Below are 12,555 nucleotides of genomic sequence, written 5' to 3' on the forward strand. Positions count from 1 at the left end.
AGGAGAGGATAGAGAGGGAGGGTTTGGGAGGACTTGAAAGGTGCTCACTGGGGATAGAAGCAAGCCAACCCCACCACCTTTCCAATCACTGGGTCTGGGTGAGTGGGTCCAGAGAAGGCCTCCATAGGAAAGTGCTGCAGGAGAAGCAGAATCTGATGCTTGAAACCAGGTTTCTGTAATTGCTAGTAGGTTAAGGGAGTGGGAGACAAAATGGTCATGGACAAAGGTGAGCTTATTAGACAGAGTGGGCATTCCAGAGTGCACATGAAAAAGGGAGGGTGGTTTTAAGGAGCATGGGGATTGAGATTAAGTTGAGTGGATTGCGGCTAGTCCCGGAGGAAGGAGGGTGCCTAGTGTGGGGGTGAGATACTGGAGGCCCAGGGTTTGGGGAGATATCCCCAGAGGTTAGAAGGAGGGTGAGGAAAGTAAGATGGGATCGGGATGTATATGAGTGCACATGCCTTCCAGTCCTGGTGTTTAGGTCAGCAGGTGAGTAAATTATTAGCAAGAGGTGATGAGAGCAGTAGTAGGGAGATGATAGAAGTGAGGGTAATATGTATTAGCTTTGACGTAGAGCAGAGGGGTAAAGAAAGGAGAATTTGAGAGGATAGTAATATGAAGAGGAGTAGAGGGGTCATATTAAAAAGGTAGATGGAGTGAGAATCAAACTTGTAGGAGATGTTTCCCAGGGTGTTTGCTTGCAGTCCATCCAGCATGCAGCAGAGTTCTTTGTTGTATTCCTGCTGCTTGAGTGATCCTGCTTTTGTTAAACTGCTGTGTTCAACTGCTGTTTTGCACTCCAGCACAAAATGCACTCACACAGGACAATGCCCCCCCCATCTGCAACCTCCCCCATAAGGTGGTCTAAATTTATAGGGAGATGATCAAATGAGCAACCCTTCTCTGCCCCAATTAGGAACTGATAAGGATCACATGAATTTGGGGGGAGATAGGTCAAAACCAAACACAGGCCAAAGTCATAAAATATGATTGATTCTCTGATCACAGAAAGGCAAAAAGGAGGTGAGAATCAATCACCACAAACAAAACGATATAGGACTAATTATCCTGAGTTTTGCAGAAAGTCAGTTCATAGCAGGGAGACACTTTAAAGGTGGAGATCACATTTACCTGTGAAAAAGCAGTGCTGTGAATCTGATTCATCCCTGCGCTTATGGTCCTGCAGATCAGCGGTGGGACATGCTATGAGAACTTCCTCCATCTGCTTTCTGGCCTGTGTCAAATGATTTCCCATAGAGAATTACCTCCTGCCTGACTTACATATGCAGGCAGCAGTGGAAGCTGGGAGAGACATGGAATAATTTAGCTCACTGACTTGCAGGACAGGGAAAAAAGGAAATCCAATCAAAGGCCAACTCTACCTTTTTACAAAAAAAAAAAAATAATAAGCACATTTAAAATAAAAAAAAAAAAATCAGTTCCCCTTCACTTTTTTTCAATTCTGTTATGTTTCAGTCTGACACTACAGTTGCATAAATTAATTTTTTTCTTTTTATTAAACTTAGTACCCCATAAGGACAAAGTGAAAAACAGAATTTTAGAAGTGTCTGAATTTATTAAAAATAAAAAAAACTGAAATATCATATTGGCATAAGTATTCAGATCCTGTGCAACAACACTTCAAATGTAGCTCAGGTGCCTCCCATTTCTCTTGTCACTGAAACGTTTCTACACCTTGATTGGAGTACACCTGTGGTAAACTCAACTGTTTGGGCATGATTTGGAAAGGCATACACCACTCTATAAAAGGCCTCACATCTGACAATGCTTACTGTATCAGAGCAAAAGTCATGAGGTCAAAAGAACTGCCTGCAGAGCTCAGAGACACGATTATTGCATGGTACAAATCTGGGGAAGGCGAAAAAAAAAAAAAGTCTGCTGCATTATAGGTTCCCAAGATCACAATAACCTCCACAATTCTCAAATGGAAGACATTTGGCAGAACAGGACGCTTCCGAGAGGGCCTTGGTAAGAGAGGTGACCAAGAACCTGATTGGTCACTGTGGAGATGGGACAACCATCACTGCCCCCCTCCACTGCTCTGGGCTTTATGGCAGAGTGGCTAGACGGTAGCCTCTCCTCAGTTTAGAGTTTGCAAAAAAGTGCATGAAGGACTCTCAGACTTTGAGGAACAAGATTATCTGGTCTGAAGAAACCAAGACGGAACTATTTCACTGTCTAGCCACTCTGCCATAAAGCCCAGAAGGGCTGCAGTGATGGTTGTCCTTCTGGAACTTTGACCCATCACTACACATGATCTCTGGAGCTTAGTCAGAATAAACATCGGGTTTCCTGTCATGGAGATTGTACCATGTAACGTGGTGCAAAAGGTGTGGCTAGCCTTTAACACTTCAAAATTACATATGTCACTCCAGCCCAATTTCAATAACAAAACATAAGAAAAAAAAAACCAATACAAATTAACCCAACTATCCGAAATCAACTTCTACAATAAAGCCAAAAAGTTATAGTAAGCTACACAATATGGTACATTTCAAGACATATACAGTATGTTCAGAGGCAGTTTGTGAACAAAATTACCACTACAAATTTAATATTTAGTTAAAATTTAATTTCTAAATACTCTTCTGTATATTAATTAGACATGTAACAAATTAAATTGCCATTTCATGTACAGTTGCCTAACAGGATACCTAACAGGAGACAGTCAGCCCAGCTGAAAAAGTTGGATGAATATTTTCTCATGTCTATGTGCAGCTTTACATAAAAAAAACAAAAAAAATGAAAAGCAATCTTTTAATGGAGGAGGTGAATGTTTCATTCATTTGCTCATCCTCCATTCATAAAGCGCTTTTCATTCACAGAAGCGAAAATTCAGCTTCTATTTTTGATGAATGTCTGTGACAGGTCCAGCATTGGTATTAACCCTTGCAGTACAGGAAGACTAGGGCTTCAGGGCATAGGAAGATGTAAAATTTCTACTGCAGCTGGCACCAGCACAAGAGAAATGTTATAAGTGTATGTACCTTTCTCTTGTGCGGATTTTTAAAAAAACAGGTTTAGCTAAATGTAGGTTTTTTTGGGGGGGGGGGGACAATTCCAAATTGTGCTTTTGGCCTATTGCTTTTTTTCTATTGAAATCAATGGAAAGGTGTCAAAACACATAAGAACATGCTTTGCCATACTTTTATACTGTATATCATTGCAATGCAGTTTAGATTGCCTTTCAAGGTCCATCATAAAAGGCATTCACACAGGTGGTTTTGATGCCTTTCCTTCCATTCAAAATGGAAACTGCCTCAGGCAAAATGGTATATGTTTGAATGAGCAGCACATGCTGATTACTGCATTTCTTGATGCAGCTAAAGTCCCATACACGGGCCAAAATCAGCTGGTACAGTAAAAACCAGATGACATTTGGCCACTATGTACAGCTGCTTGTATGACAGAAGCCGATCTTATGACCGGCTTCTGACAAATATGCATGTATCCGATTAGCACTTGCAGCCAATCACTGCGAGCACTGACTAATGTGCTCTGGCAGAACATTATACCACAGTGAGGAAATTGCTGTACCAACATCATATAGTTAGTACAAAGACCACCTCAGTTTTTTTCCCCCCATTCAGCCTGCTGGGTTGGGAGGAAAAAAAAAAACCCCACATACCAAGCATTAAAAAGCATTCCAGGCAAACACCTAAACCCACAGTGAAATTCAGTTAGGTTTACAGTTTTCCCTACCAATGCATTTGCAGTTGATTCAAATCAGTAAATAAATGAGAGACCACCTCCCCCCCAAAGTTTGAAGAAATCCACAAAATCATTTGTGCACACAGAAACAATTCATAGTATATTTCATATGGCTGCTTTGTTATCTGTATAACAACCAATTTTAAATACTCCAGATTGAAGGATTACTTAGCCTAAGATTAAAAACTAATCTGATAAATCATCTGATTAGGATCTGATACATACTATACTAATTTATTAGCCAACAGTCCTAAATTAGTAGACTGTATATAGGGGTTATCAGAACCTGAGCACATGGGTGTTTAGCTTGGTGAAAGCCCCTTTAAGCATGTAACCATAGCATAAGCATTAAAATGATCATACCTTTTGACCAAAAATAAAATGCACATTTTTTGCAGGAAAAAAAAAAAAAGTGTATTATTTTTGGTTGCAGGAACCTGTAAAGCATTGCATCAGCTATTAGCAGATTGCTGGTGCCATGCAGGTCTCCTGTAGACCTGTCAATAGATCATGCAGATATACTGACAGGAAGACTCAATGAACTACCACAACGCTCCACAGTGTTGTGGTAGTTCATCAAGAACTACAACCAGACAATCACCAAGTCTGTTGGGACTTGTAGTTCATTCATAGAACACTGAATGAATGCCGTGGCCATGTGGGCGGAGCCATGCAAGTCCATGCCTTTTTTAAAAAGTGTCAGCTAGTACAGGAAATGTCTCCCCATACTTCAGTCACGGGGGAAGGGGGGGGGAGAAAGAGTAAAAACAGGGTGAAATATGCAACAGGTTCCCAAAGGTAAACTGATCCTTTAAGGGTTCATTTACACTTGTGGTGCCCTCTGAAGAATGAACCACAGTGGATTACTTTATGGAATTACTTTTTAGAGGCCTTTACACAGGTGCTAAAGGAGGCAACATATCACCTCCTTTCAGCCTGTTTTAGCCCCTAAAAAAACCCAAACCACTGTGCTACCCCTCATTCAGTTGAAAGGGTTGCCATTGATAGGTGGTGGTGTCTGCCAACCATGATTGGGGAATGTAGAGGGGAGATTATTCTTGTACCCTGTTTGGAAAGCTTGGCAGCTTGAAGGGGGGGGAGGAGCAGTTTAAAAAACAAAACAAAAAAAAAAAAAAAAAAGGGATTCTGCTCTAGCACACGTTTACCACCCCCAACTACAAAACCACTGAAATGCAGTCCTGCTGTGACACTACACTGCAAACTAGGGATATAGGTCAGGAAAAGGAGGAAGGATCAGTCTGATTACAGCATCAGTCAGGGAAACACACAGAACCACTACAATTTCTGTCTGTTACCATACATGGAAGAAAAAGTATTTATATCTTAAATTAGTTTCTTTTATTATATTTTCCAGGTGTGCAAACAAACATCATAACAGTGATGTCCTTTAAAAAACAAAGAAAAATAATTATATACACAAGAATATGTACAAGTGAATAACAACATATTGGTCTTTTGCACAGCAAAGATAACATTTATATTTATGTGACAAGTATGTACAATATCTATATATTTACACATATGAAACACTGGCAAGGTACTTCACAACAGTGCAAGTATTACAAAAACCATCATGGAATGTAATGGAATAAAAAACAGAAGTATCCCAGTGGGCTAGAAAAAAAAAAAAAAAAAAAAAATATATATATGGATGTGTAAACATTTCAAATGTACCAACTCTCCAAGAATATTTATTGGTGGAGTTTTGGCAGGCTGCAGAGGCATGAACACATTTACCAAGTTGGCAGGTTACAAATCTTCAAGTGTTCAAGTGCACCAATGAGCTTCCTCGGTTAGATACTATTACAATGCGATATGGGATACACTAGAAACAGCTTCAGGGAGGATTTGTGATTTTTTTTTTTTTTTTAATATTTTAATTACTGATCTGCTATAGTAAGTAAGTCGCTATGGACTACTTACACATTCATCTTCCTTACTAAACAGGACCAATTTACCTTTCCTGGTCTTGCCTATAAGAACCATTAAATTTTACTGATCTGACTATAAGAAATAGTCTCAACTGGTCATTAGACATTATTACACATTCATCTTCCTTACTAAACAGACCCAATTGGGTCATTTCCTGTACAAAAACCCATATCTAGCCTATAAAAAGGACAATCCAGTTTTCCTGATCTGACTGCAGGAAATAATCCAGAGTGACCAACTGAGTTTTTCCTATAGTCCAATCTGGATAATGGAATGGTCCTTTATATCTGGGTTTTCATACAGAAAATTACTCTATTAGGTCTGTTTAGTAAGGAAGATGAAGGTGCAATACCATAGTGACCAACTGAGTCTATTATGCATTTATCTTCCTTACTACACAGACCCAATTGGTCATTTAACTTCCTGCAAAATACCCCAGGTATGTCCTATGAAAATGATCCAATTCTAATGATCCGATTATTAGAAGAAAAAAAAAGGAAGAAGACTTAGCTGGTCACAATGGACTATTACACATTTATCTTCTTTACAAAACAGACCAAAATGGATCAATTTCCTTGTATGAAAACCCAGGTGTTGCTTATAAGAACCATACAAATTTACAGATCCAACTACAAATAACTGAAACCTATTTTTTTTAATTGCTATATGCAAATTTATCTTCCTCATTCAAATAAATGCTACAAAACCCCATCTGTTGTGCATAATAGCCGATGTACAACTAGCTGTTCTACTGCTTATCCAACAATAAGCAAAGGAAGTACACCAGTTGTCTTAGGCATGTCTCAGAAAATGATAAATTAGGTTACTGGGGTACTTGTAGATCTAAAGCAGAGAACAACAGACTTTTCCTATGGAAACTGGATATTCCTCTAGCTAAGATTATAAACCCTAAATCAGGACAGGGTATTATTGACTAACAACAAATCCATTCAGTACCTAACCCTTGCCCTCACTAGCTGGAAGTGCTTGGCTAATGGTGATGCTGTATTTGGCTCGAAAGAAGAAAAACGCAGTACTCAACAAATAAACCTCAAAAGGTTTATTGAGGTGATAATGTATTGATGGCAGGAAAAAGAATAAACAGCATCACACTGGCATTTCAAGGCCATATAGCACCAGTTTTTCAAGGTGACATGTACCTTTAGAAAAGGGTCCCACATGGCCTTGAAATGTTGGGGCATTTTTTCCCCCTATACGTTGCCTGCCATAAATGCATTGTCACTGTATTGAATCTTTGAGTGTTATTGGCCAAGTGCTGAATTTTCTTGTTTGGAGGTTATTACAGATAACACACACATCTGTTTAATCCAAGGTTATCGAAACAGATTTTCTCATCAGGTTCAAAGTAAGGATGACACTTTTTAGCCTTCTCTTTTGCATGAAGAACGTAACCAAGTAGCAAAACTGTATCCATTCCACAAACAAGTTAACCACATTTTTCTCCATTCTGAATGTAATAAGATTACAAGTTTCATGGCCTACAGATCAAATTAAAGCTTGGTTCACACTACTGAAACCTGAAAGTCACGCGACTTCAGGAGACTTCCTGCCAATTTGCCGGCAACTTTGATGCGACTTGATGCAGGACTTCCATGCCATACACCTTTGCCTGGGTAATCTTCCCTCAACATTGGATCCAAATCACATCAATAAAGATGGGGATCCAACTTGGAGGCGACTTCCAAGTAAATGGGCACAAGTCAGAAAGAAGTTGCCTTGAAGTACAGGAACCTTTTTTAAAGTTGAAACGACTTCATTAGTGCTAATCAAGATGGCTCTCATTGACCAATATGGGATTTCACATATAATGGGTCTCACAAGTTGGATCCCAAGTCGCAGCAGTGTGAACCAAGCCTAAATCCTCTCTGCCAGTAGCTTATCTGACAGTATTGGCTTGTTCACACCATATCCACTGAGCTGCGTTTGTCTGCGCACAACCACAAAGATACGGTATTAACAGGACAGAAAAAAAAATTTTTTTTTTGCATCCCATGTTTACACCATATATTTGTGATGTACAAACGCATCTTAACAGACATGGTGTGTACAAGCCCTACAAGTGTACCCTCAGTCCAAAGCCATATGGGTTTTCCTACACAACAATATAGTCATGAAAGGCCACAGTATTATATAGCAAAGGGTCTTTGGCATGACCAATCAACAGAAGAGAATTGAGCTGATCCTTTTCAACAATGGATAGAAAAAGTAAACAGTTGTAGATATTTAGCAGTCTAAAAACAGCAGCCTAATTTTATGTAGAACTAAATTTGAAATCATGAAAAAACATGACTAAGGGAAGTGTGTGAATGTACCCATTGTGTAGTCAATAGCAGAGCCACTATGATCGGTTACCTCTTCATAGTCTGCTACTAGAGGACGGCTGCAGGGACTGATTAAGCTGTGATTAGACAAAGCACTTGGTCTGCTATGTGCTGCTTAGCTTTCAGCTGCTATGAATTAGTGTACCTGGTGCAGGAGCAGATTGGCAAGATTTCATCTTGCCTGTGCCTCACCCCACCGCAGTTATATGTGCAAATATTGCACCAAGCCAAGAACAAAACAGGAAATAGACATGAAAAAAATAAATCTGATACATGGCCCCACTTGACTTCCCAGCATTGCACTTTTTTCCCTTTCATACAACATGAGCCCGGAAAACTGAACCTAACAAACAGCAGCTGGGAAGATACTGCTCATAAAGTGCTGCTACTGCATGACTGTCAGAAAATGTCGGCTTCTGAATTCAGGATTAGAATAATCAAGCCGGGTAGGAAAGTGTCAGCACAGCCTGGGTAAGTCGCCCAATTTGGTAAAGTCCCTTGTCTTCCAGTTTAGCAGCAGAGCCTACTAGGACCCACAGGTCTTGGATATGTCAGTTCTGCACCATACATGCCGAGGGTTCCCCATCAACTATAATTACACCAAACACTAGTGTGTTACTGCCCAAGATGTCATCCATTGTGGTCTAAAGGTTTGATCTCAGATAAATGTTTAAATACAAGAAGCATTAAACATCACAGACAATACTGATCAAAACAGAAGGTGCTGGCTCCATTGCAGTTAAGGAACATACACCAGGCCATAAAGTGCTTATTATGCATACCACATGGTTTTTGCTGTGCACCCGCTGGGCTGGAACTCGTATAGTGTTGGAAAATGAGGCATTGCACACAAGTCCCCCCCCAAAAAAAAAAAAAAAAAACCCTGACATGGGCTGGATTATAAGGTGTGTGTTTGGGGGGGGGGGGGGGGGGCCCCCATCAGGGGTTCTCAAACTTCCACTTTGCAATTGTGGAAGCTGGTGTCAATCGTTCACACCCAGTTTTACAATTCCTCCAAACTCTACACCTTGACAGAAGTAGAACAGTTTGAGGGAACTAGCCCGGAAATAACCCACTGCCATTCTATATCCTAGAGGGCATACATGCTTCAAATTACAAGTGACTTCTGCTGAATCAACCACATTTAGCTCTGTGGGTGGCCCTTTAGCCATCACTTAGATTGACAATTTTTCAATCACCTGTTGTCAAAAGAACCAACTGGAAGCTTGTCAGCCAAACCACGCCTGCATCCAATCAAATCCAGGCACTGTTCTGGTATTCTGCGCAGGTTAGCACAAATGAAGGAATCTTAGATTTCTTTTGTTCAGTCTGCAGGCTGACTGAAAGAAATCTATATATGTATGACCAGCTTAACACATGCATTCCCACAGCGCAGAACCTCCAGAAGAACTGACCCTTGAACAGCACAGAAAGCTTTAAAATATGCCTTTCAAATAATACATACATCACATACACACTATGCAGTACTATAAACACATCCATCCATGTGGCAAAAGTCAGTCACAGCACATAATACCCATAACAGTGCATGTGACAGATAATCTTCTGAAATCATAGATATGCATGGTTTTCCCTTCTAGGTCACAAAATCCTTTTACTCCCTGCGAAAAGGGGGGGGGGGGGGAATGGCGCTGGAGGAGTTTGAACTGCACATCTCTGGCAGTTCTGGAGGTGCAAGGTCTCTAAGGTGCCATCAGAATGCTGTCATTAGCTAAAGGTTTTCCTGACATCAGTATGTTCTTGTATGTATAGAGGTGCATGGTCTGTAGGACCCCATCAAGATGCGGGCATTGTCCAAGGTATTAATGACATCAGTATTTCCTTGTAAGTATGGAGGTTCAGTCTATGACCCCATCAAGATGTGGTCATTGTCAAAGTTATTCCTTACATCAATAAAATCGAAGTGCATGGTCTCTAGAAAGCCATCAGGATGTGGTCATCAGCATGTCCCATAGATGCTTACATTTTCTATGGTCTTCCTAAGGTCACTATGATTAAGGGATGTGGTCATTATCTTATGGTCCTAACATCAGTATGTTCCAGAGGTTCTGTCATTATCTAGTCTTCCTAACATCATTATGATTCAGGGATATGGTTATTATCTTATGGTCCTCCTAACATCAGTATGTTCTAGTCCTGTCATTATCTATAGTCTTCCTAACATCACTGATTCAGGGATATGGTCATTGTCTTATGGTCCTCCTAACATCAGTATGTTCCAGAGGTTCTGCCATTATCTATTGTCTTCCTAACATCACTATGCTTCAGGGATATGGTCATGTCTATAGCCTTCTGAACATCAATATATTCTTGGGGTTTTGTCATTTTCTACGGTCTTCCTAACATCAGTATGTCCCAGGGATACGGTCATTGTCTATATAGCCTTCCCAATATGGACATGTCCCAGTGATGTGGTCATGGTCCAATGCTTTCTTGATGTCAGTATGAAGGTGCACGGTCTCTAGAATGCCATTAGGTAGGATTGTGTTGTTCCTGACAGAGTATGTCCCAGGGATGATGTCATTAACGCCTTTGTGATATCTCTATACCCCAGGGATGGTGTCATTGTCTATGGTCCTGCTGACATGGAGTATGTCCTGGGGATGGTGTTATTGTCCATGGTCCTCCACAAATGAAGAATATCTAAGGATGTGGTCACTGTCCATGCCCCAGGGATGGTGGTATTGTCCATGGATCATGTCTGCAGAATGATGTCCTTGTCCTCGTGCCATGGAAGATGTCCCCAGGGATGGTGTCCTTGTTCTCCACACATGGAGGATGTCCCCAGGGATGGTGTCCTTGTTCTCCACACATGGAGGATGTCCCCAGGGATGGTGTCCTTGTTCTCCACACATGGAGGATGTCCCCAGGGATGGTACCCCCCATTCCCCCTTCCTCATACAGTCTCAGGCACCCTACACTCCTGGAAGCCATTGCTGATGTGTCCGTTCTCCTGGTTGCTGTCTATGGAGGACTCACTGCCCGTACTCTCCCCGGACAGCAGTCTGGTGACCCTGAGATCGGCTTTGAGGGTCTGCAGGTCATTGCCCAGACTGAGCTCCCCCAGGTCACTGATGAGCTGGGCCAGTTCGTGCTTGTCATGCTCGTCCTCCCCCCCACCCCCAGCGTCCAGCACATCCTCACACTCGAAGCTCATGGCCCTCTCCTCCTCCTCCTCGCCCTGCTGGTCCTCGGTGATGGAGCCCAGTTTGGGGGCGCTGCGGCTCCTCTCCACCGGCGGCTTGTAGCAGCATTGTCCATTGAGGAGTTTGCGGAGGGGGACCAGGGGGATGTTGTGCTCCCCGATCAGCTGCTGCTGCTGGTGCCGGGCGTCCTCCCTCCTCTTCAGCCTCTTGAACTCGGCCAGGGCGTTGGCGGAGGTCTGGTAGAGCAGCAGTGCCATGGCCTTGGCTTTCTCGGGCTTGGAGACCAGCACGGCATGGCAGCGCAGCATCACCGCCTTGTGCTTCATCTCGTGCCGGTAGATCCAGGCGAAGATCTTGGGCAGGCGGGGGTCGGCCACACAGTAGGTGACCCGGTGCAGCAGGTAGAGGTGTCCGGGCCGCTTGGCTTTGTCCTCCACGTGCACCATGCGGATGCCCTGGGCGCTGACCGTCAGCTTCATCTTGGTGCCATGCTTGCCCATCTCGCTCTTGCTCCAGATCTTACACACGGCCAGGTCGGTGCAGCCGTCGCCCTTGGACTGCAGGGTGGTGGCGTTGCCCAGGTAGAGCACGGTGTAGGTCGGGTCCTCCCCGGTGATCTTGATCTTCTTCCTCTTGGATTTGAACATACTGCCTACCCTGGTCAGAGCCCCCTCCGGGCACGACTTGGCCAGGGAGGTCAGGGCGCTGTAGTTCAGGCTCACCGCATAGCCCTTCTGTTTGCTCTGCTTGCTGTCCTCCTCGATCAGGTCGAACTTGCTCTTTTTCCAGGGCAACATGTCTGTGTATGGGAGGGAGAGGTGTGATCGACAAGGAGATCGTCCTCACAGCATCGCCTCGTGTAGGGGAGAGCTGTCACTGCACACCGATGGCCAGCTCCTCTCCGACAACCTCCTCTGCCGGGGCTCCCCCTTCCCATCTCTGAGCTCTAGCGCTGGGCTCTGCTACATATAGCTTGGAACAAACCATCGCCGTGTACACAGCAGGGGAGGCCAGCCAATGGAACGAACTACTCCCCATTAACCCTCTGCTTACCATTGAGAACACACAACACCTAGCAGCTGTCTTCTTTTACAACCCTAGGAAGAGGAACTAGAATGGACATCAATTAAAGCTAATCAGTGAAAAGGTACACAGGTCATATGAGCTGACAATCATGAGTGTTATCAGACAGAGCTGGGAAATGCTAGGATGGGATCCAAGGGCGCAAGTCCTCATGGCAGAATTGGGAAATACTAAGATGAGGTCCAAGGGCGCAAGTCCTCATGGCAGAGCTGGGAAATGCTAGGACGGGGTCCAAGAGCGCAAGTCCTCATGGCAGAGCTGGGAAATGCTAGGACGGG

General features: G+C 43.0%; 1 protein-coding gene across 1 annotated transcript; it reads right to left on the reverse strand.

The window, feature by feature from the left end:
- Window positions 1–5,068: 5,068 nt before the first annotated feature.
- Window positions 5,069–12,122, reverse strand: FAM43A (family with sequence similarity 43 member A). The gene has a single exon (XM_089675651.1). It carries the CDS (start codon window positions 11,989–11,991, stop codon window positions 10,945–10,947), a length of 1,047 nt encoding a protein of 348 aa, XP_089531777.1. The 5' UTR covers window positions 11,992–12,122; the 3' UTR covers window positions 5,069–10,944.
- Window positions 12,123–12,555: the final 433 nt, after the last annotated feature.

Source organism: Staurois parvus, unplaced genomic scaffold, assembly GCF_062004578.1.
Source record: "Staurois parvus isolate SC_StPar_1 unplaced genomic scaffold, SC_StPar_1.0 ptg000155l, whole genome shotgun sequence".
Lineage (NCBI taxonomy): Eukaryota > Metazoa > Chordata > Amphibia > Anura > Ranidae > Staurois > Staurois parvus.

Bases quoted from the DNA above. Each gene is read 5' to 3' on its own strand.
- FAM43A (XM_089675651.1), bottom strand. From the start codon at position 11,991: ATGTTGCCCTGGAAAAAGAGCAAGTTCGACCTGATCGAGGAGGACAGC.